General features: G+C 44.6%; 2 protein-coding genes across 6 annotated transcripts in view; one reads left to right on the top strand and one right to left on the bottom strand.

The window, feature by feature from the left end:
• Nucleotides 1-24,969, bottom strand: part of ALAS2 (5'-aminolevulinate synthase 2) — a 69,021-nt gene that overhangs the window by 22,708 nt on the left and 21,344 nt on the right. The gene's annotated exons all lie outside the window — the stretch shown is intronic.
• LOC141548710 (zinc finger protein 251-like) lies at nt 889-24,418 on the top strand. 5 transcript variants are annotated; one of them, XM_074277785.1, is made up of 8 exons: nt 889-9,536; nt 9,715-9,942; nt 13,401-13,588; nt 15,210-15,475; nt 18,080-18,138; nt 19,522-19,651; nt 22,150-22,263; nt 23,070-24,418. In XM_074277785.1, the coding sequence occupies exons 4-8, from the start codon at nt 15,397-15,399 to the stop codon at nt 23,837-23,839; spliced, it is 1,152 nt and encodes a 383-aa protein (XP_074133886.1). In that variant the 5' UTR covers nt 889-9,536; nt 9,715-9,942; nt 13,401-13,588; nt 15,210-15,396; the 3' UTR covers nt 23,840-24,418. The 5 variants fall into 5 exon arrangements, with proteins under 5 accessions (XP_074133886.1, XP_074133884.1, XP_074133887.1 ...); XM_074277783.1 differs by having other exon boundaries at nt 13,401-13,584; XM_074277786.1 differs by lacking the exon at nt 13,401-13,588.

Here is a 24,969-nt window from a genome sequence, read left to right on the forward strand (position 1 = left end):
AGCACATTGGGCCTAGAAACAGGAAAACCTGAGTTCAAATTGACCTCAGACACGCTGTGTGTGACACTAGGCAAGTTGTATAACCTCAGTCTGCCTCAGTTTCCCTATCTATTAAAAAAAAATCATAGTAATCCATCCCTCTCAGAGTTGTTATGAAGATTAAATATGATGACATTTGTAAAGTACTTAGTTGGAAAAAATTGAATTTCTCTGTACTGTTGTTCAATTTTCCCAGAAGGTTTTGTCAAAAAAAAAGTCTACCCAGCCTGCTCTTGGGGATTTTTGTGCTTATTGATTACTAGATTTTAAGTGTTAGGTATCTAGATTTACTTCTGTACAGTGTGTATCTCCTCTGTTTCACTCTTTTAACCAGGACCAAATTGTTTTTAATAATCACTGCTTTGTCATACAATTTGAGATCTGGCTCTGATAGGCCCCTTCATTTCCATTTCTTTTCACTGTTTCTCTTGAGAGTCTTGACTTATTTTTCCTCCATATGAATTTTATTATTTTAGTTCTATAAAGTAATTCTTTGATGATTGATTGTTGTCCTTAGTGCTTGAAAAGGACAAAAATGACATCACTACATTGGGGTGAAGGTAAGGTACACCTATGCCTGATCAGCCCTGTATGAACTTGGAATACTCTACCACAACTCACGCCTAAATAAGCCATAAATGCTCATTTCCTTGCTCTCTCCCCAGCGACTCTCATCGTCATTTTAACCTCAAGGTAGGAGTCACATGACCTGATCAGCCGGGTAGTCAGGGCTTGAGATGGGATCCCAGGCCTCCCCTTCCAAAATTAGAATTCTTTTTGTTTTTTTGACCTTCATGTCACAGAGAAGCCTAAGAACTACAAAAGAAGTCAGAAGACTGTGATCCTGAGGAGATTCCCCTCCTGAGACGTTTCGATTCAAGCGCCTACTATGTGCCAGATCCTGAAGATACAAAGGGAAAACCAGAGAATTCCTGACTTCTACAGCTTCCATTCTACCAGGAAAATACACAGATAAGTAGATACAAGGAGATTCACAGTAGATACAAAGTAAATACAAAGTCACTGGGTCCCAGTGCTGATGTTGGGGTCCAGGGGGACCCCAGAATATTGGTATTCTGGGCCAGTGACATGGATATCCCAAAAGAATTTGGAGGCTTAGATTATCTCCTAGTAGAGGCAGATTTTGATTCTAATTGTAATGCTAATTAAAGTGGGCTGAGTTCCCAGAGAGGGAGATAGCAAAGAGCAAGGAGCAAGCTGGCAAGGGAAAACCATTGGAGGTGCAGTTGGGGAGTACAGAACAAAGAACAGAGCAGGGTGAATGACATCATGGGACTGGGGCTCACACAATCAGTGGGATGTTTGGTCATGGAGGCTGACGACTCCCTTCTTTCACAAAACTCAGAAGCGCTCATTGTTCGGGTCCAGGTGGGAGATAGTTGCCCAGACTCTTGGAAGACAAATCAGACATCCTTGAAGAATAACTCAGTAGAATAAAGATATCAGACCCAACTCCCTTTCTTTCACACACATTCTCCAAGGTTGTGCTATATCACTCCCAATTAGCTACATTCTCAGGGTGACTTCATCATTTCCCAAGGCCAAAAGGCCTAGGGTTTCTTGAAAGGTCTAGGGAGTCTCTACGACTACTGGGGTCTCCACTCCCTCATTCCCAAGATAGCCTTGGGGTTTTAACTCTATCATTCCTACTGACTGTGCCACATCACTGACAGCTATGGGTGAGAATCAGAAAAGGCTTCTTCTCCTATTATACTAGAGCCGATCCTGAAGGGAGTTCAAAATCCCAACAGGAAGAAGTAAGGAGAGGAGAACATTCCAGGAATCAGGTGTAGCCCAAGCAAAGACAGAGCATCAAGAAACAGAATGTTGTAATATTATCCTTCGGTCATTTCAGTCATGTCCTATTCTCTGTGATCCCCTTTAAATTTTTCTTGGCAAAGATACTGGAATAATTTGTCATTTCCTTCTCCAGCTCATTTTACAGATGAAGAAACTGAGGCAAACAGGGGGAAGGGATTTGCCTGGGATCACACAGCTAGAAAGTGTCTGAGGCCACATGATGCATCTTCCTGACTCTGGGCCCAGCATTCTGTACACTATGGTGCCACTTAGCAGTCCAGAATGTCACATATGAGAAATAGCAAAAAGATTATCTTGACTGGAATAAAAATAGCTCATATTTCTATAATGCTTTAAGGTTTGCAAAATGATTTACAAGTATTATCTCATTTAGGCCCAATAACAACCCTATAAACAAGCTACAGGAGGGAGGTGCTATTATTGTCCCATTTGACAGATAAGGAAACTGAGGTAGACAGCAGGGAAGTGACTTGCTCAAGTTCACACAACTAGTGTCAGAGGCAGAATTTAAAGCCCTTTCAATATGGCTGTGGTTCACCCATTAGCCTCCATAGAACATATTATTCAGGATAGAGAAAAAAGAATCAGTTTGGTCAGACTAACTAGTCACATTTGGAAGGGCCAAATTTTTTACTAGAGTCAACAGAGAGCTACAGAAGATCCTTGAGAAGGGGAGTAACAAGATTTAAGACATGCAGATAGTAAACTCTCTACCTCCTAAAGCACCCCAATTTACTTTTGGACAATTTTAAGTATCGGGCAGTTTTTCCTTTCATCAAACCTAACTATAATTCATTCTTCCAAAGGTGGAAGGAACAAACCAAGAAAGGCAGCTATTGTGATGCACCCCAACAAAGAGGAACTCAGGCAGGGAATGGACTGGTCCATAGAGAATTTGGAATAGGTGAGAGGAAAGAAGCATAGGCTGACATATCCCCTAAATCTGGGTAGGTCACAATTCAAGGGGATCAAAGCAAAGACATATAGAATCCCATTCCCTAAAATTTTCAAGGCAAAGTCAGTTCAGGGGAAAGGGAATTTCTGGAAGGAAATTATGATGATACAAAAGAGATAATACCGGCAAGGAGGAAAAGGCAGGCAAGAGAGATGAAAAGAAAGATCTTTTGTGTTATGCTGTCATAGGTTATGATATGATTTTTATGCTCTGTTGCATTGTGCTATGCTGTATTGTTTTGTATTGTTTTGTTGTGCTGGGTTAGGTTATGATGTGATTGTTTTGCTGAATTGTGTTGTGCTGGGTCAGGTTGTGTTGGGTTGTGTTTAAGCTGGGTTGTTTTGTGTTATGTTACTTGTTCTGTGTTATGTTGTACCATATGGTGTCGAGTTATGATGTTATTGTGTTGTTCTGTGTTGTGAAGTCCTAGGTTTATTGTTCTGGGTTGTTTTGTTTTTTTCTGTTGTGTTGTGCTGGGTTGAGTTGTGATGTAATTGTTGTACTCTGTTACATTGTGCTATGCTTTGGTGTTTTGTTGTGCTGGGTTAGGTTGTGTTATGATGTGATTATTGTGCTTGGTTGGGTTGCTCTGGGTTACATTGTTCTGGGTTGGATTGTACTGTGTTCTGTTGGGTTGTGGTGTGACTGTTGTTTTGTGCTGGTTTGTGTTGTGAAGTACTATGTTTTGTTGTGCTGGATTGTGTTTTGGGTTGAGTTGAGTTGGGTTGGGTTATGATGTGATTATTGTGCTGTGCTGTGTTGTGAAGTGCTGTGCTGTGCTGTGTTGTGTTGTGTTTGTTGTGTTATGATGTGATTGTTGTACTGGGTTGTATTGTTCTAGGTTGAGCTGTGTTTGTTGGGTTATGATGTGATTATTGTACTGTGCTGTTTTCTGTTGTACTTATATTATGATGTGATTGTCATACTGGGTTATATTGTTCTGGGTTGTGTTGTGCTGGGTTGGGTTATGATGTGACTATTGTGCTGGGTTGCATTGTTCTAGATTAAGTTGTGTGGGGTTGGGTTATGATGTGATTATTGTGCTGTGCTGTGTTGTGTTGTGTTTGTGTTATGATGTGATTGTCATACTGGGTTATATGTTCTGGGTTGTGTTGTGCTGGGTTGGGTTATGATGTGATTATTGTGCTGGTTTGCATTGTTCTAGGTTAAGTTGGGTTGGGTTGGGTTATGATGTGATTATTGTGCTGTGCTGTGACGTGTTGTGTTTGTATTATGATGTGATTGTTGTACTGGGTTGTATTGTTCTAGGTTGAGTCATGATGTGATTATTGTGCTGTGCTGTGTTATGTTGTGCTGTGTTGTATTGTGCTTGTGTTATGATGTGATCGTGGTACTGGGTTATATTGTTCTGGTTTGAGTTGTGCTGGGTTGAGTTATGATGTGATTATTGTGCTGGTTGCATTGTTCTGGGTTAAGTTGTACTGGGTTGGGTTATGATATTATTATTGTGCTGTGTTGTATTGTGAAGTGCTGGATTGTACTGGGTTGTGTTGTGTTGTGCTGTGTTAGATGTGGTATGGTTGTTGTGTTGTGAAGTGTTTTGTTGTTCTATGCTGTGTTATGTTGTGCTTTTTGGATTATGATGTGATTGTTGTGCTAAGTTTTATTGTTCTGAATTGAGTTTTGATGTTATTGTTATACTGAATTGTGTTGTGCTTGTTGGATTATAATGTTATTGTTCTGCTGGGTTGTATTGTTCTGGGTTGAGTTGGGTTGAGTTGGGTTTTGATGTGATTATTGTATTGAATTGTGTTGTGCTGGGTTGGGTTACGCTTGTTGGGTTATGATATGATTGTTGTGCTGGGTCATGTTGTACTGTGGTGTGTTGGGTTGTGGTGTGATTGTTTTGTGCTGAGTTGTATTGTGAAGTGCTATGTTTTGTAGGGTTGTGCTTGTTGGGTTATAAAATGATTGTTGTGCTGGGTTGTATTGTTCTGAGTTAAATTGTGCTGGGTTGAGTTATAATATGATTGTTGTGCAAAACTGTGTTGTGCTGGGTTGGGTTGGGTTTGTTGGGTTATAATATGATTGCTGTGCTGGGTTGTATGATTCTGGGTTGGACTGTGATGTGATTGTTATGCTGAATTGTGTTGTGCTGGGTTGTGCTGTGAAGTGCTGGGTTGTGTTGTGATTGTTGTGCTGGGCTATATTATTCTGGGTTGAGTTGTACTGGGTTGGGTTATAATATAATTGTTGTGCTGGGTTGAGTTGGATTGTGATGTGATTGTTGTGTGCTGTGTTGGGTTGTGAAGTGCTATGTTTTGTGCTGTGCTGTGTTGGGTTATGAAGTAATTGTTGTGCTGGGTTGAATTATTGTGGATTAAGTTGTGCTGGGTTGTATTATTGTGGGTTAAGTTGTGCTGGGTTGTATTATTGTGGGTTAAGTTGTGCTGGGTTGTGTTATGATGTGATTATTTTGCTGAATTATATTGTGCTGGGTTGGGTTGGGTTTGTTGGGTTATAATATGATTGTTGTACTGGGTTGTATTATTCTGGGTTGGACTGTGATGTGATTGTTGTGCTGAATTGTGTTGTGCTGTGAAGTGCTGTGTTGTGGTGTGATTATTTAGCAGGGTCATATTGTTTTGGGTTGAGTTGTGCTGGGTTGGGTTATAATGTGATTATTGTGCTGGGTTGTGTTGTGCTGGGTTGTATTGTGCTGGGTTGTGTTGTGCTGGGTTGTATTGTGCTGGGTTGTGTTGTGCTGGGTTGTATTGTGCTGGGTTGCATCATTCAGGGTGGTATGGTGCTGGGTTTGTGGTGGACTGTGTTATACTGTGCCGGGGTGGGTTATGATGTGATTGTTGTACGGAATTGTGCTGTGTTATGTTGTACTTATAGGTTATGATGTGCTTGTTGTACTGAATTGTGTTATACTATTCTGTTCTGGATTGTGCTTATTGGGTTATGAAGTGATTGTTGTGTTGGGTTGTATTATTGTGGGTTAAATTGTGCTGGGTTGTATTATTGTGGGTTAAATTGTGCTAGGTTGGGTTATGATGTGATTATTGTGCTGAATTGTGTTGTGTTTGTTAGGTTATAATATGATTGTTGTGCTGGATTGTATTATTCTGGGTTAGACTGTGATGTGATTGTTATGCTGAATTGTGTTGTGCTGGGTTGTTCTGTGAAGTGCTGTGTTTTGGTGTGATTGTTGTGCTGGGTTATATTGTTCTGGGTTGAGTTGTGCTGGGTTGGGTTATAATGGGATTATTGTGCTGGGTTGTGTTGTGCTGGGCTGTAGTGTGTTGTGTTGCATCGTGCTGAATGGTATTGTGCTGGGTTGTGTTGTGATTGTGATGGATTGTGTTATACTGTCCTGGGTTGGGTTGTGAAGTACCATGTTTTGTTGTGCTGTGCTATGTTGGGTTATGCTTGTTGAGTTATGAAGTGATTGTTGTGCTGGATTATATTATTATGGGTTAAGTTGTGCTGGGTTGAGTTATGATGTGATTGTTGTGCTGGGTTGTGTTGTGTTTGTTAGGTTATAAGATAATTATTGTGCTGGGTTGTGTTATTCTGGGTTGGACTGTAGTGTGATTGTTGTGCTGAATTGTGAAGTGCTGTGTTGTGTTGTGATTGTTATATTATAATATAATTGTTGTGCTGGATTGTATTGCTCTGGGTGTTATTGTGCTGGGTTGGATTATGTGTTTGTTGTGCTGGGTTGTGTTATACTGTGCAGTGTTGGATTATGATGTGATTGTTGTTCTTGATTGAGTTGTGATGGGTTGTGTTGTGTTTGTTGGGTTATAAAATGATTGTTGTGCTGGATTGTATTATTCTGGGTTGGACTGTGGTGTGATTGTTGTGCTGAATTGTGTTGTGCTGTGAAGTGCTATGTTGTATTGTGATTGTTGTATTATGATATAATTGTGCTGAGTTGTATTATTCTGGGTAGTATTGTGCTGGGTTGTGATGTGTTGTGTGGGATAGTGCTTGTTGGGTTTTAAACTGATTGTTGTGCTGGGTTGTATTATTGTGAATTAAGTTGTGCTGGGTTGAGTTATGATGTGATTGTTTTAGTTGGTGTTGTCCTGGGTTGTGTTGTGTTTGTTGGGTTATAAGATAATTATTGTGCTGGGTTGTATTATTATGGGTTGGACTTTGGTGTGATTGTTGTGCTGAATTGTGTTGTGCTGGGTTGTGCTGGGGTGTGTTGTGATTGTTGTATTATGTACAACATGTTGTATTATGATATAATTGTTGTGCTGAGTTGTATTTTTCTGAGTGGTATTGTGCTGGGTTGGGTTATAATGTGATTGTTGTGCTGGGTTGTGTTATACTGTGCTGTGTTGGGTTAAGATGTGATTGTTGTGCTGGGTTGTGTTATATACTGTGCTGTGTTGGGTTAAGATGTGATTGTTGTGCTGGATTGGGTTGTGCTGGGTTGTGCTGCGTTGCATTGTTCTGGATGGTATTGTGTTGGGTTGGGTTATACTGTGCTGTGTTGTGCTGTATTGCATTATTTTTTCTTGCATTGTGTTTTGTTGGATTGTGATGGGTTGAGTTGTGCTGGGTTGTGATGTGCTGGGTTGTATTGTTTTTAGTTGAGTCATGGTTTGTTATGTTTAACTGTTGTGCAGTGGCTGTGCTGCATTGTGTTGCTTTGTTCTTTGTGTGTACTAGGTTGTGTTCTGTGCTATGTTGTGTTGTTCTGAGTTGTGTTTTGTGCTGTGTTGTGTTATATTGTGATGTGCTTAGTGTGTTGTTATTTTGTGCTTTGATGTATATAGCTGGGTTGTTTTGCTCTGTGCCGTGCTGTGTTGTGCTTTGTTGTGTTTAGCTGGGTGGTGTTAGCTGTGTTGTGCTGTGCTGTGTCATGTCATATTGTGTTATCCTGTGCCATGTTGTAATATTCTAGATGGTGTTGTGCTATTTTATACTCTACTGTGTTTAGCTGGGTTGTTTTGTGCTGTGCTGTGTCACTCTTTGTCATGTCGTGTTTTGTCGTGCTTTGTTGTGCTGGGTTGTCTTGTAACTGTTCTGGGTCATGCTTTATTGTGTCATTCTGTGCCAGGTCGTTCACTTCTTTATTTTTAGCACTATTCCAGTAAGAAGAAGGGAGAGTCAAGGATGAGGGCCATTGCTTGGGGAGGCCAAGCCTGAGGTAAGGGGTGACAGGAAGGTCAGAGGTCAGCCAGACCCTTCTTTCTCTTCTACTTCCTCTGCTAAGGAGAATGATGTCTAGACTAGGAAACAAACAAACAAACAAACCAGGATTGAAATGGCTGCGACTCGGAAGTGATGAGAGAGCAGTGGGCCCCCAGGAGCCGCCTGCCCACATTCTGCTCCCTTTTGTGCCGGGTGGCAGTCACCCTGGGCAGAGCCAAGCATCCTCCCAAGGGGAGCCATTCCAAAGTGGGCCTAGTGGGCTTGGGAGGTGGTAGGCCTGTTGGGAGAAGGTGGTAATTTTTCAGTATAGAAATGTACTTGCTAGGCTAACCCCAGAGTGATCAAATTAACAATAATTAATTAAATTGTAACACTCGCTCTATTCCCTGGGACATACACAGGAACTTTTATGAAATAAAAACATCATTAACGATGCCAGAAAGAGTGTTTTGTACATTAAATAAAATACATATTTTTAAAAGCCTATTTACTTCAGCTCCTTTTAAAATTTGGTTTTTGTATTTTGTGACATAGAGGATATCAGGACAGCAGTCCATTAGAAAATTTCAAAATCAGTCAGTACCCATGTTGGGAGTCTGTCCCAGCATTCTGTGCTGATAAGAGAGCGGGATCTAAAAACGTCGACACCCCCTGTCAGCGTGGCCACTGAAAATATCGGTGGCTGCGATTGCTGGACGATGATCAAGAAATCTTTAAAAGATACTGTGGGGGAACGCCATTTTGAAAATATGGAGTCCTTAAGTAATAGGCCAGACTTTGATTCCTGTAAGAAATCTAGAATATATCCAAGGGTAAACACATAGAAAAGGTGAATGTCCACAAAGAACCTGCAAGAGAGTTTAGGGGGTGTTTAGGGGCTAGAGGGAAGTCCAGTTTAACTGAAGTAACCAATGCATGACACGTGGAGGAAGAGGGGGATCATATGAAACAAGCATGAAGATAGAGAGCCCCCAGTTTGTGGAGGACTTTGAATACCTGGCAAAGAAACTGGAACTTGACTCAGATAATAGGGAGCCAGCAGACTTTTGGAGAGCCTGGCTGTCAGGAGCAAGGAAGATGCTTCAGGGTGTTGATAGTACCTAGTTTGATGGGATCATTCAGTGGAACCAGGGAAGGCTGTTAGGCTATTCGAATAATCTTAGTACTTGTGCCTAGGAACAAGTGAATTGTTTGTTAGTCCAGAAATTCTTGGAAGAGCTGGAACTTGATGCTGGAGTGAGCTTGTGACTCACACCTGTGCCCATTCCAATTCCAGTAGAAGCGGAGCAGCACTCTAGAACTTGGGTCGGTTGATCAGTTCGCAGTTAACATCTACTGGGTGAGACGCCCATCTTCTGTTTCCTTTTCAGGTGGTATCGGCACAGAAGCTGAAGCCCCGGGAGATTCCCCACTGGCTCTCCAGCCTTGGTTGGTGCTCTGTCAGCTCCTCCCTCTGCATATGGATGTGGCCTTGTATGTCACAGGGGAGGACTGGCAGCAGACAGAACCCAACGGGGGGCCCTTTGTGGGGATAGGATGCCCCAGAATTTTGGGTATTGATCAGGTAAGTTCTCATATTCCTCAGTCCTTTTGATCTCTTTGTAATCATTGAGAATGTAAGAAGAGGGGGATGGGAATAACTGTCCTTTCAGCCCAGGGTTATAGATTTTGAAACCATCCAACTGACTCCTTAAAGAATCACAGATTTTCTTTTTTTTTCTTTTTTTAATTTTTATACTCAGAGATTTTCAAAGCAGGGACTTGCCTTAAAGACCCCTGAGTCGCAGAGAATTGCCCTGATGTAAGGGACCTCACAGAGCACCTGACTTTACTTCATTTGACAGAGGAGGAAATCGAGGTCAGAGAGGCTGAGTGATTTGTGTGTGGCCACCCAGGAGAGTCAAACCCCATCATTATCAAGGGCGTAACTGCTGCCTGACAAAGGAAAAATACTTGTCCAAGGACACCTGGTAATGTCTGTGGTTGGACTTGAATCCAGATCTCTTCACTCCATATTCCCAGCCCTTTCTTCTCTAGGGGAAGTCATGATCTGATCATCCTGGTGATTCGGGTCACTGCACAGTGTTTGCAAGGCCCACAGACCCCAAATCATTTTACCTTCTCTCCACAATAATATAACACTAAAAATAACTGCTAGCATTCAGCAGTGCTTCAAGGCTTGTAAAGCACATTCCATATCCTATCTTCTCTGTTCTAAGGACCCAGGTAGAGCTCCTACTCCCTCTCAGCTGAAACTAGCCTCCTCTGCCCTGGAACCGGGACTAATTTCACAGGCTAGTAATAGGCTAGGGAGCTGACAAATGGCACCTGATCCTACACCCAGTACTAGCACGGGGTTCTCCTGGAATTTGTTTCTGATTGAGTCTTTGAACCCCTTATCATCCCTGATTGCTGGGCGCTCCTGGTGCCACCTTTAAGGCCCACAGATGTGTCTGTAGAGCTTTCTTTTCATCCTCCTAAGCTTCCTTAGGCTGGAACAATGACTCACTGTGACTATTTGTTGGTTTTGCCACTCAGAATTTGATTTGATGGGCATTTAAAAGTAGTTTAGAGGGGCATGTTGGAAGAGTTAGGCAAAAAATGCTCACATCCACTCCTTCAACTCTACCACTGCTAGCCTTTTTAACAGATCAACTGTTTTCTTTCGTTTTGTTTTTTCTTTGGGCAAATGTGGAAATGTTTTGCATGACTGCACTTCCATGATCTATATCAAATTGCTTGCCTGCTCAAGGAGGAGAAGAGGAAGTGAGGAGGAAGTTTGGAACTCAAATTTTAAAAAAAACCAAATGTTAAAAATGTTTTGTTCTCATGTAATTGATAAATTTACATTTCAGGCAGCTAGATGGCTCAGTGGATAGAGTTCTGGGCCTGGAGTCAGGAACATCCAAATTCAAATCCAGACTCAGACACTTATTAGTTGTGTGATCCTTGGCAAGTCACTTAATCTCTGTTTGCTGCAGCAGGAATAAATGGCAGTGTCCTTGCCAAGAAAACCCCATGAACAGTATGAGCGTGCTTTGGTCCATGGGGTCACCAAGAGTTGAACATGGGTGGACAACAATGTCATTTGTATTTTGAGAAACGAGGTGGCACAGTGGATATGGTGCCAGGCCTGGAGTTGGGAAGCTTCCTCTTCCTGAGTTCCAATCTGGTCTCAGACACTTCCTAGTTGTGTGATCCCGGACACATCACTTAACCCTGTCTGCCTCAGTTTTCTCAACTGTAACATGAACTAGAAAAGGAAATGGCCAAGCACTTCAATATCTTTCCCAAGAAAACCCCAAATGGGGTCACAAATACTCAATAACAGCAATTGAGGGGGGAAAAAACCAATGTCTATAAAAAACATCAGCCAAGTATTTTCTCTTTTCTGGGCCTCAGTTTCCCTCTCTGAAAAGAGATGAAATTAATCTCCTCTGAGGGCCGTTTTGGCTCTGGTACTCTTTGGTCCTAAGTTCTTTCCCTTGTTTGGGCCTCGGCTTTCTTCTCTGAAAAATGAGGTGGACCTGACCTAGCTAATCTCTAACGGTCATCTCGCAGTTCTAAAAATTCCACTGTTTTCCACCCAATGGGCCCTTCTCGCTCTCCAGCCTGATCTGCTCAGCTGCTGGCCGACATCCATCAGTTGGCTTGTTCATTCACTCATTCGGCAAACACGTATTCACTGCTTTCTGGCCGCCGGGCTCTGTGCTCGCTGCCAAAGATACTGATAGTTATGATGCAAACTCTGCTCTCAAGCAGCTTACAAACCCTATTTCATGGAAGAACGAGTGCCCAAATCGTGCAGTTTGGATCCAAGGGTGAGGTGCTCTTTAGCCCCGAGATTCAGCGTTGGGGTTGGACGCATACATTAATGCCATACTGCGAAATTCTGAAGGGCTTTGGACTGTGTTAGGAGTCAGGAGCCCTGAAGTTTGGGTTTGAATCAGGAAGGATGAGATTGGAACTAGGCTGCAGGAAGACTAATCTGGGGACAAAACAGGCTGAGATGCAGTGAAGATGGAACACACATAGTGCTGAAGTTCAGATTCAGGAGAGTCCTGAGTGTCAGTGCCAGACCAGCCTCTGCCAGATCCTGCGCTTGACTTTCCTTGGGTTTCTGGGCTGTGAAGGCCTTGCGGACCTTTTCAGCTGAACTCTCATTAGTCACGTCTCTACCATTCTGGAAACATCATTCCCTTATTTGTAAAATGGAGGACTTGGATTACCTGGCCTCTATTTTCCTTCTAGGTGATATTTAGGTTCATGAGTGAAAAATAGTCATAGCTGACCTCAAAGGTCACCGCATCCAACCTTGTTGTTTGTCAGATGAGGAAACTGGGGTCCAGGGAGGTTGAGAATTGATCAGCTTTTCACAGGTAAACGTAAGAAGTTGGAGTTAACCCTGCATCTCTGGCTGGCTGGTTATGCGGTTTCCGTATTTTCCTAATTATTTGTCTGACAAACATCAGGGCACATTAGAGTGCTGCAAACCCAACACAAGGGGCTGGTGTGATATGGCTGTCTGACGAAGGCTGCATTGAGAGGTCTGGTCCCCCCACACTCTGCCCTTTGTCAGAATATATGTAGAATATTATGCTCAGTTCAGGGAAAGGACACAGAAGTTGGAGAGGGTCCAGAGGAGGGTGAAGGGCCTCAGTCTAAGGTCAGGTGATGTAGTGAAGAGAGTGGGGATGTTTTAGTGTGGAGAAGACTCAAGGGGGAATGTGAGTAGCCTTCAAACAACAGGAGACAGCTGTTCAAAGAGGGATTCGACTTTTTCTGACTGATCCCAAAGGGCTAAACCAGCATCAGTGAGTGGAACATAAAGAGGGCCAGATTTGAACTTGGGGTTGGGAAGAACTTCCCACCCATGAGCATCATCCCCAATGGGCTTCTTTGAGAGGCATCAGGCTCCCTGGGCCTTGAAGGCTTCAAGTGAAGAGCAGATAGCCTGTCCCCATTGGGGATGCTCCATGGGCTGGGGAAATGGTTCCAGTGTGAGCTGGACCAGGCAGAATATGCAGAGCCTTGTCAGCTCCAAATCCTCAGTCCCTTGTACTACCTTCTGCCTGGGGGGGAGGGGGCCTTGGCTACAATTAGGGACTAGAGAGGTGACCTTGGAGCAAGAAACTCCCAAGGAAAGGTCAAGCGCTGGGGGGGGGGGGGGGTGCAAAGAAAGCCCAGGGGGATGGGCGTGAACCGAGGGCTGAGGATGGTGCAGGAGCGGCCATTTTTTTGCGAGCTGGCATTTCAAGCTGGTCTGGCCTCCTCTCCCCCCTGTCCCTCCTTCCTAAACCAGCTCTTCTTTCTCTCCTTCTTCCTCCCTTCTCTCTTCACCCCTTTCCCCTCCTCCTTAGTTCCCTGCCCCCTTCCTTCTCCATCCGTTCACACTCTTATTCTCTATCTCCTCCACCCCCCCATCCAGCTTCCGGCCCGCCCCCGTTGCTATGCAACGTGAGGCGTGCAGCCAACCCCGGTGGCCGGTGGCCCGCGGACCTCCGGGCTGCCTTGAGCCGCGGCCGGATGCGAGGCGGAGGCTGCGAGGGCCCAGCTCGGGGCCTGGCCACACGCCCTCCCGCACACGCAGTCGCCTTCTAGAGCAAGCGAGAGTGAGTGAGTGAGGGGGGGCTCGGAGGGGCTTGGGGAGGTGGGATGGAATCCCCGAGCCTGGACCCACGTGAAGGCTGCAGGTAAGGGCCCGCTCGCCTCCATAGCGCCCCTTCCGGGGACCACGGGCCTGCGCCTGCGCCTGCGCCAGCTGCGGCGCTCCTTTGCCCCAATCACTATTGTTATTACGCCTGCGCGAACCCTTCCCTCTGCTCCGGCTCAGCACCTGGGTCAGCGCCATCTCCCTGAGACCCACCCATAGCTTTTTCACAGTGTAAATTCTAGGTTGTAGACGTCTTCCTACCCTTAAAGGCCCTAACTCAGCTGCCACGCCCTCCAGGAAGCCTTCCCTGATTTCTACAACCTCCCCTTAAGGTATAAATTCGTAGGATCTCCAAGCAAAAAGACCGTGAGGTCTTCTAGCCTAATCACCCCTCTCTCATGCAGATGGAGAAAGAATGGTCCAAAGATGGAAGAAATGGCCCAAGGTCATAGTGGCAGAGCCAGGCACAAACTTTTTATCTGGCGACCTAAAGTCTCAGAATCTCGGAGGCACAAACTCTTCCTTGGGGAAGAAGAGGGGAAGTGAGGCCTAGAGAGGCAAAGGGACCTGCCACACACTCCTGACCAGCCTGAACTAGAATCCTCTTTACTGCTTCCTCCTTCCTCCCCCTTAGTTTTATCCCTCCAGGGCCTAGGTTTCTGTCTTTGTATCCCCCAGAATCTTCTATACTGGAGGCTAAATAAAATGCCCCCCCATGCCCGGGGTATAGTCAGCAATCACTAAATATCTAAAAAGCACCTATACCTAAAATCTCTTTTTTCTCAGTGAATTCCTATCAGTCCTTTAAAGCCCAACTCAAATGCCGCCTCCTTCAGGAAGTTTTCCCTCATGAATCTGGTCAGTAATGACCATTCCCTCAGAGCTCACATAGTACTTTGTGTTTTATAAGTCTTTAAAGCATTTATCATAAAATATCACTTATTATACTTAGTTGATCCACTGAAGATTGTGGTCTTATCTCCCCCCCCCCCCAACTAGGTGGAAAGCTCCTTATCGCCAGGAACTGTACTATCTATGTTTTGCATTTCCAGGGTGCTTCTCTACTAGGCTTCTGACAAATCATCTTGATTTTTTTTTTTAATTTTGAGTATTTTTTAGCCTGCAACTTTGCTGAAGTTATTCATTATTTCCACTAATACCTTTGTTAATTCCCTCAGATTTTCCAATTAAGCAAAGATAGGTCTATTTCCTTTTTGCCTAGCTTTATGCTTTTTATTTCTTTCTCTTGTCTTATTGTTATTGCTAATATTTCAAGAACTACGCAGCATGGAGAGTAGGCATCCTTGCTTCACTCCCATATTTATTACCTATGGCACATGATGTTTGCTTTTGATTTCTTAGATGGATGCTTCTTATGATATTAAAATGGTTTCTATGCCTATACTTTGTAGGGTTTTTTAAGCATAAAATTGTCATCCTCTTTCCAAGGCTTCTTCTCCATCTATGAGATAATCATGTAATTTTGGATGTTTTGCTTTTTATTATGATTAGTTATGTTGATTGTTTTCCTAATGAGGAATCATCCTTGCATCTAATAAATAGTTTTTGTTTTTCATATTATAGGTCTGATCTCCTCAAGTCACTACAGACCAACCCAGCCCCGAACTGTTGTCCTTTTTGGCTCTAAGCTTCTCCAAAACTTGAAGATCTGTTCCCCAAATAGTGTTGAGCCTTGCTTTATACAATAGATGTCTTTGTGAAAAGCTGTGCTATTAGGTTTTCATAAGTAGAGTCCAATTTCCAGTGCACCATGGGAGCTCAGCATTTAAAGAAACCCTGTGGTGAATCCTTGGATAAAGGGAAGAACTCCCTCCTAAAGCATGGGCCTGGTGAGTACATTTGTGGATACTGAATTTGCTTTAGGTGCACAGTGATAGCTGTGGCAGAAGCAGGTGCTGCCACAGTGAGTGCTGTGAGCTGGGGCACAGGACAGCGCTTCCTAAACCTTCACCTTTTTGCCAAACCTCTTGACTGGTGAATGTTTCGGAAACACATCAAGAAAGTACGAGTTGGGGCCTGTTACTGTTTACCTTTGTAGCCCCAGTACTTAGTATATGGCAGTATATTTCATAAGTGGAAAAATATAGAGTACTGGCCTCAAAGCTAGGGACAGCTGAACTCCCCTGGTGACTGGCAGCTCACGAGCAAGAAGCAAGAAGAGGACATCCTGAGCCTTAAGGCATCAGTGGTAGTAGTAGCAACAGCAACAGTAGCAATGATGGCTGCAGTGGCGGTGGTAGTGGCGGTATTAGTATCTCTGTATGTCTCTTTGTCTCTCTCTCACTAATGTTCTCTCTTGGTCATTTCATTATTAAATCTATGCTGGAGATTCTTAGATCTATAAATTCAGCTTTGTTCACGCTTTCATATTACCACAACAACCGCACCAAATGCCCATCATCGCCACCTGTATGCCCTGTATACAGCATGTCCAATACAGAACCCCTCCTCTCCCCTCTCAACTTGGCCTCCTAAAACTATTGAAAGCACCACCAGCTTCCCAACTCAGAGCCCTCCCCTCCGTCTCTGCCCTTCCCAATGTCTAGTCATTTCCAGAGTCTTATGGATTCTACCACCATGCTGTCTCTTGCATTGAGTTGGGCCTTTCCTATTATACAGCTCCCAACCTGGCTCAGGCTCTCATGCTATCACACGTGGACGAACTGGGACCTTTGTCTAATAGCTTTCCTTTCCGATCCATCCTCATGTCATGGCTGCCATTGCTTTCATTGGAGTGAGGAATGGAGTGTTCAATGTGGGGGGTGGTTCTCTTGTAGCCCTGCCCAGTGGCCCCCTGTTGTTTAACAGGATAATCTATCAGCCCCTGAGACCTGTATTTAAAGCCCTCAGCAGTCTGACTCCCTTATAACCTTCCCAGCTTTAATTCAAGACACTTTTTGCCACCAGGCCGATGTGCCATCCCACATCTCCACACCTTTGTGGCTGTCTCTTCTGTCTGAGATGCTCTCCCCACCTCACCCCTAGCTTCCTTCAGAATCCATCTCATGTCTACCCCAATTGTCGGTACTTTCTCCTTTCTAAAATTGTTATGTTGCTAATATGGGGTAGAGGCAGGGCCCATTCCATTTAGCACTGCGGTGGACACCTAGTAGATGCTGCAGAAATGTTGGTTGGAGTAAAGTGAATTAGTTTTTGGGGAAAATAAGGAAGATGTGGTACCTGCCTTCAGGGAGCTTATAATCTAGGATGGATCCAGAGCTGTGTAAGTAATATAAATTAGAAAAGAAGTATCTAAGAGAGGCAGTGTGGCCTGGTGGAGAGAGGGACAGCCTTGATATCCAAGGAGCACCTAGCTCCGCCCATCCCCTGGAAGGCCTAAGTGACAAGCACAGAGCTCTTTCTCCAACAACAGTTGTTCTTTTTCTCAGTATGTATCACATCTTCCTTTTTAACGTATGTTCTGTATATAGCATGTTCAATACAGAACCCCTCCTCTCCCCTCTCAACTTGGCCTCCTAAAACTATTGAAAGTACCACCAGCTTCCCAATATATTGTTCCCCTTCCCCCACCCCAAAAGCTCTTTCTTGTGACAGAAGATGAATATTAAAAAAGTTCAACAAAACCAACCATCACATCAACTGCATCTGACAACGTATACATCGCCCTATATGCAAAGGTCAGATCGTCAAGTAAGAAGCACTGATAATGTATACATGGTTCCACACCCAGAGCCCCTCACATCAGCAGACCCTTCTATAAAATGGGGGTCATAATAGCATGTACCTCACTTGATTGTTGTGATAATCAAAGGAGATAACATACATAAACGCTTATGTTCTAGATGAGTGCATTATTGTTGTCGCTATTGTTATTATTGAGGAGAACATGGAGTTGGTCTAGGTAGGGGTGGTAGCCACCAAGCAGAACAGCTCAGCAGGAGGTCAGAGTCTCGACTTCCTTCTCCTCCCCCAGAGAGGTGACAGCCAAAGGGTGATAAAGCAGCAACACCAATATGGCGTCTAAGTGATACGTGTATTACATGTGTATTCACAAAGCATTATGTCAAGACTGAAGGGATAAGGTTATCCTCTGCTGGTGAAGCAGAGCAGACTTCTGGGAAGAGGGGTAATGGATTGAACCCTGCTGCAAAGGGTAGGAAGGAAGTCATTAGTAAAGGACAACATCATAGATATTAAGAGGAGCAGCTGGTCAAAGGCCAGGGCACGGGAGGGTGAAGAGCTTGTTGGTGTGGGCTTGGGAGTGCAGAGAGTATCCATTTTGGCCTGTGCTTAGAGTGTGTGATGGGGTGTAATACAAGAAAAAGTTAGAAAAGGATCTTGATATACCAGATTTGGGAGGGCCTTGAATGCTGCATTAGGGTTAGAAAGAGAGGGATTGGTGGGGGGGCGAGAAGAGTGATTTCTGTTCTCTTGGCTTGTTGGCTTCTCACTGGCCCTTTCTCTTTGCCCAGCTCCACCTGCACCCCGACTACCAAAAGGCAACAGAAGCCAGGCTGTGGTTGGCTCCCAGGTAAGCTGGGGTTCCCCTGTCCCGCCGGCCAAGAACCTAAGATCCATTGCCTTCCCTTGGGCCATTCCGTCCCCCTCGGAGGGCCTTTCCTCCCCCTCAGCTTCTTCTTGGAATTCTTCCCCTCTTCACCCTGCTCAATGTGCTCTCCTTTAGCATTTTACTTGAACTGCTTTTTCAATATCCTCCCCAGCTGCAAACGTCCCCTCTCACCCTCCCTTGATTTCCCTGGTGTCCCTTGACCCCCATAACTCTGTCTTGTGTTGTGCTTATCTTCCTATCTGGCCATTCCACCCTGTCTGACGGAATGCTGGACCCTTAGGGGCAGCAAACAGCATTTGTCATCCCCCAGTGGGAGTCTCCTCCAGGGCCTCGGACACAGACGGTCCCAGACAGATGGGCGGTAGGCAATTCCCTTTAACCCTTGAAATGCATCAGGGAGAAGGAAGGCAGGGATGCAGGACAAGGACTATTGATCTTAGTCGAGTTGTCTGGGGAGCAAAGGCAGTCCCCACAAAGGAGTTTGGGCATGTGATTGGTCTGGTGGTATTCAGCAAGTTCCTGGAAAAGGAAGAAGAGAGGGGGAGAAAGAGGAAGAGGAAGAAGGGGGGGAGGAAGAGGAAGAAGAGAAGAGCAAGAAGAGGAAGAAGAGGGGGAGGAATAAGAAGAGAGGAAGAAGAGGAGAGGAGGAAGGGGTGAGGGAAGAGAGGAAGATGAAGAAGAGATGAGGACAAAGAAGGGAGAAGGAGGAGGAGGGGAGAAAGAGAATGTAAGTCTCCAGACAAAGAGAATCCAAGAATTTCAGAGCTCTGAAACTAAGGCCCAGGGCAGGCAAGGGATTTGTTGGGGGCAGAACCAAGATCAGAACCCTATCATCACAGAATCTCAGTAATGGAAAACAAAATTAACTTAGAATTCTTTGTATCTTCAAGCTTCACAAAGCTCTTCCCTCAGAAAATCCCCTTGAGGTAGTTCATGCAAATATTCTTATCCCCATTTTACAGATGAGCAAAGTAAGACTTAGAATGATAAAGAGACTTGCCCAGATCACAAGCAAGGGCCAGAGCCACATGCCTGGTCCAAGGTCCTCCCCATCTACTCCACTGTTCCCTCAGAGAGCATTTCTTCCATAATTTGAGATATAAGGAAACTAAGGTCCAGCTCGGGCCAGGGATTTGCCTGAATCCCCAGTTTAGTGCTAGAAGGAGGTCAAATCTGCTTCTCCTGGCTCTAGGCCAAGTTCTATTTCCTCTGTATCATGCTCCTCTCACCCTAACTCCTACCCGTGCCTACCAATAGACTCGGCGTGCCACCTCTGTCCAAGCCCTCTGCTGCCTCACGTCACCCACCCCTGAACAGAGCTGGGAAAGTGTCTTTGTTGTTTAGGAAACATCGGTGACCTTTGAAGATGTGGCTATTTACTTCACATGGGAAGAATGGAGGCAACTGGACCTTGCACAGAGGGCCATGTATAGGGAAGTGATGCTGGAGAATTATGAGAATGCAGCCTCACTAGGTAAGTATGCAACCCAGCCATCCCATATCTGGGGGTCACTTGAGTCCCAAATTTGTTCCCAAGTGTGAACATGAAAAGAGGAATGGGAGCAATGAATCACGTAGTCTTCCAGTGGCCAGAGGAGGCAGGCTGTGGAACATCTGGCCAAAGGCCGACGAGCTCCTTAGGTCATTCATGTCTCTAACCTCCTGGAGCATCAGTATCTATGAATTTATTTCAGTCACTCTTGAAGTGATTGGTCTGTTCCAGCCTTATGGAATCTCAGTCCCCTACTGGATTTACTATCGTGAGCATTTGAAGTAATTATCAATTAGACATTTGAAGAGCCGAGCTAAGAAGGGTTTGTGGGAGTGGGCAGTTACCGAATGGACTGTTCCTTTCAGCTCCTCCAACCCTTTCATACAAAGAGGTGGCCCTTCTCTTTGCCAAGGCAAGCCCCTCCACTTGCACAAGGGATCCCAATCTATCTTGTTTCCTTCAACAGATCGCCCCTTCTATAGGCCTTGCTCTCTCATCTATCTTTAATCTCTCCCTGTCTATGGTGGCTCCCTTGCTGTCCACAGACATGCCATGACTCCTCCATCTTCAAAAAGCCTCACTCACCTGTCCATCCCTACTGACTACCTTCCCATCTCTCTTTTCCCTTTTGTGGTTAATTTCCTGGAGAAAACCATCTACAGTTGGTGCTTCTGCTTCCTTTCTCCTCTTACTCTCTTAATTCTCTGCCATCTGGCTTCCAAGCTCACTATTCCACTGAAACTCCTCTCTCCAAAGTTACCAGTGCTCTCTTAGTTGCCAAATCTCACCACCTTTTCTCAGTCCTCATCCTTCTTCACCTCTTGGCAGCCTTAGACACTGTTGCTCACTCTCTCCTCTCTAGGTTTTGCTGAGCCTGCTCTCTCCTGGTTCTCTTCCTCCTTCTCAGTCTCCTTTGCTGGATCCTCCTCCAGATTATGTATGGGAGTTTCCCAAGGTTCTGTCTTCTATAGGCTTTCACTCAGTGGTCTCATTGGTTCCCATGGATTCAATTATTCTTTGCAGATGAGTCTCAGCTCTCTCTGCTGACCTCCCATGTCCCATCTCCAGCTGCCTCTTGGACATCATGAAGCGAATGTTCCCTAAATATCTTAAAGTCAACATATCCAAAATGGAATTCATCATCTCCCCCACCCTGCTCCCAAGCTTTCCCTTTTTATTTCTTTCCCATTGGTGTTGAGAGTACCACTCTCCTCCGAATCACCCTGGCTTGCCACATCCTTGACCCTTCACTCTCTCTCTTTTTGCAAAAGCCTGTGGCTTCTACCTTGAAACATGTCTCAAACATGCACTCTTGTCTCCTCTGATACCCTGGTGCCCCCAACCTGATGCAGGCCCTTATCACCTCCTGCCTGGATAATTGCAGTAGCTGCTGAGGGGTCTGCCTGCCTCAGGTCTCTTCCCACTCCAGTACATTGTCCATTCATCCCCCAAAGGCATTGTCTTAGCAAAGGTCTGATCATATCGTTCACTTCCTAATCAATTAACTTCTGTAGCTCCCTAGAATCTCCACGATCAAATACAAAATGGTCTGTTTGGCATTCGTGACCCTTCATAACCTGGGCCTTTGCTCTCTTTTTAGTCTTTTTTTTTCCCCTGAGGCTGGGGTTAAGTGACTTGCCCAGGGTCACACAGCTAGGAAGTGTTAAGTGTCTGACATCAGATTTGAACTCGGGTCCTCCTGAATTCAAGACTGGTGCTCTATCCACTGCGCCACCTAGCTGCCCCCTCTTTTTAGTCTTCTTACACATTATTACTCTCTGGTCCAGGAACTCTAGCCCCTTGGCTGTAACACCCTTCTAATCTCACCCTTCCCTGTGCCTTTCCATGTGTCTTTTCTCATCTCTGCCTCCTGATTTCCTTCCAGTCTCAGCTAAAATCACCCCTTTTGCAAGAAACCTTTCCCAGTTCTTCTAATCCCAGTGCCTTCCTTCTGAGACTGCCTCTAATTTCTCCTGTCCAGAACTTGCTTTGTACATATTTGCTTGCATGCTCTCTCCCAATGAAATTGTGAGCTCCTCAAGGACAGGGACCCTCTTTTCCCTTTTTTGTATCCTCAGCACTTAGCAGACAGCCTGCTCCTGTAGTAAGTGCTTTGTAAATGCTTGTTAACTTGACTTTCCTCACCCACAGAACCCTTCAAGTAGACCCTGTCTGTCTCCCCCCAGACTAGACACTAAATACCCATGGCTCCTGTACACATGCTGCCTACCTTTCTCCTAGCTGGAGGAGGGCAGGTTACTCATTGTTCTTCTGTTCCCAGATCATCAGTTCCCTCCCAGTTGCTGTCAACAAGTTTGAGAGGCTCCTGCCCATCCTTTCTGACCTTGTTTAAAATGGTATTATGAGTATTTTCCTTCTCTCTTTTTTTTTTTTGGAGGATGCTCTTGACCTTGCCCCAGGGACTGGGCCAATGCTCTAGCTAGACCACTCACCTGTCTGCTTTCCTTCCCCTTGGGCAGGGTTTACAGGACCCAAGCCTTTGTGGATCTCACAACTGGAACGAGGACAAATGCTGTGGACTGTGGATCTACAGGGGACAGATGCCTTTGAGGCCAGGAGAGGCACTTGGCCAGGTATGAAAGGGAGCTAGAAGCAGAAGAAGGCATGTTCCAGCCAGGTGCCAGGCAAATGATTGCACTTTTATTTATTGCTTTTACTTATAACCCTTCCTTTCTCATCCCCGATCTTCACCCCGGTCACCTTAGTCTCTTTTTCCCTTTCCTCCCCATCATCTCTTCTAACTTTGTCACTCTGGCCAAATCTGGGCTCTGCCACTTGCTACCCATGCGGCCATGGGCAAATAACTGAACTTTTCTCACTAATAAAAGGCAAGTGTTGAACAGGATGACCTCTGAGGTCCCTTCCAGCCTTAAAGCCTGTTATCCTGTGATGCTTGTCCATCCAAGTCATGGCTCCTTCTGTGTGACCCTAGCCAAGTCACTGAACTTGTCTGATCCCCAATATCCTCAGCTGTAAAATGGGAATTACCATCACCGATTGCTTTGTAGTAAAATGTCTTTTTTGCTTTGGGTCAACTTGATGCTTCTCCCCCAGTTCTCCTCCAAAATACAGATAAGTTGGCCCCAATCTCTTGCTTACAAAGATCCATCCAGGAAGGCAAAGAAGGAAAATGTTTTCTCTCTGTTATTTAACACAGATAAACAGAGATATTTGTTATTTGTTATTTACTCCTGTTAGCCCGTTGCTCTTCCCAGGCCTTCATTTCCTCATCCATAAATGGAGATAACAAATGGGTGAAAGACATTCATTTCCCAATGGAAAATTGGGAAAGCTACGTACGTACGTCTTCCTCCTTGCCCTTCATCCAGCCCAGCACAGGAATCTTGATGACATTTATTCCTTTTCTTTGTGATTTCAGATGGCAGGACTGACAGCAGAGAGTCCATGCCAAAGCCAGGCGTTCCTGAAGATGGGATTTCACAGGGACGATTGTGTAGAGACGGACTACAGGACAGCTTGAACAGGAGCACATCCATGCGTGTGGCTGGTGCTCCTAGGCCAGTCTCCACAGCAAGATGTCAACAAGAAAATATTGACTGGGAAAAGAAACTTCAAGAAGCAGATCCTTCAGGAGAGGGTAGCCTGAGTGGGGAGTCCCAGAATTGCAATACGAGGCAAAAGTCAAAGCTTCCCAGAAATCAGATTGGGCCTCACAGAGAGAAGCCCTATGAATGCAGTGAATGTGGGAAAGCCTTCAGGTGGAAGTCAATGTTTGTCCTCCATCTTCGGATTCACAGTGGAGAGAAACCTTATACATGTAATGAATGTGGGAAAGCCTTCAGTCAGAATTCAGATCTGACTAATCATAAGAGAATCCATAGAGGAGAGAAGCCTTATGAATGTAGTGTATGTGGGAAAACTTTCACTTGGAGTTCAAACCTTATTAACCACAAGAGAATACATAGTGGAGAGCGGCCTTATGGGTGTAATATATGTGGAAAATCTTTCGCTCAGGGCTCAATCCTAATAAAACACCACAGGATTCACAGTGGAGAGAAGCCCTATGAGTGTAATGAATGTGGGAAAGCTTTCAGTCAGAAAGGGAACCTTATTAATCATCAGAAAGTTCACACCAGAAAAATCATTGTTGTGAGCCCTACACACATAATAAACATGGGCAATCTGTGAGTTGAGCTAGTAGTTTGGTTCCCCTCAGGGTGGAGAATACTGACAAACAGACCAGATAAAAGAGTCCTTCCATGGGTGCTTCCGCACAAATCCAAGGAAGGATTCGCAGTCTCCTTACATCTCTTGGCCTAAGATGTATCTCAGTTAATTTCTTCTGATAAGCCGCAAATCAAATAGGATACTCCTCAAGTTGGAGCTTTCTATGACTTTATACAGCTTGCCTTTGTCACACTGAGCACCAGAGCTAATTAGATCTCAGGCCAAAAACATAGTCCTGGATATATATTAGTTATGTCTCAGCAAGCCTGATCTTCCTCAAAAATATAGAAAAATTGCTCCCAATCGTTTCCTTACAGAGATAGGGCAAGGAAGGGAAAAAAGAAATGCTTTCTCTTTCTTTGTTATTTAGTAAGCACATCTGTAAGCCCCTTGCCCTTCCCAGGCCTTAAGTTCCCCACCTGTAAATGGAGATAACAGTATTTCCTCTAGTTGCCTCATGGGGTTTGTGCTTGAAAAGGTGCTTTGCAATCGTTAAGATGGGTGAGAGATGGGAGTAATGAAGTTTTACTTTCCTAAACATTTTCTTTATTGTGTTTTTCTTTCCATGCACTCCTAATTTTGGGGAAAAAAAGAACAAACCACTTGTACAATATGCACAATCAAGCGAAACCTCCCAGTAATTAACCCCAAACTATCTGAGCCTGTCTCCAGAGGTGGATGGCCCGCTTCACCACATGCCCTCTGGAATGCTGCTTGATTATTGAATTGAACAGAGTTCTTGATTCTTTCTAAGTTGTCTTGACAGGATTATTGTTATTGTATAAATTATCCTCCTGGTTCTGCTCACTTCCTTCTGCATCATTTCATAACGTCTTCCTAGGGTTCTTTAAAACCACCCTTTCTCACTTCCTACAATATACTAATAGTACAGTATTAATGCTTAGAGATCACTTAGTCCAAATCCTTTATTTTTCAGATGGGGAAATGGAGACCTATTGAAAGGACTTGACTTGCTCAGGAGCTCTAAGGATCCATGAGAGCAGAAAACACAAAAATCAGATTGATGCATAAGGAAGAGAAATCCCTGTTTTTCCATTCAGCAAATTTGTCTTGGCTGCCTCCTGCAGGGC

Source organism: Sminthopsis crassicaudata, chromosome X (genome assembly GCF_048593235.1).
Source record: "Sminthopsis crassicaudata isolate SCR6 chromosome X, ASM4859323v1, whole genome shotgun sequence".
Taxonomy (NCBI): Eukaryota; Metazoa; Chordata; class Mammalia; order Dasyuromorphia; family Dasyuridae; genus Sminthopsis; species Sminthopsis crassicaudata.

Coding starts and splice junctions, on each gene's coding strand:
- LOC141548710 (XM_074277785.1), top strand. CDS start 15,397: ATGGGAGCTCAGCATTTAAAGAAACCCTGTGGTGAATCCTTGGATAAA. Junction 15,476..18,079: donor CCTCCTAAAGCATGGGCCTG/GTGAGTACATTT, acceptor CTCTTTGCCCAG/CTCCACCTGCACCCCGACTA. Junction 19,652..22,149: donor TGAGAATGCAGCCTCACTAG/GTAAGTATGCAA, acceptor CCCCTTGGGCAG/GGTTTACAGGACCCAAGCCT.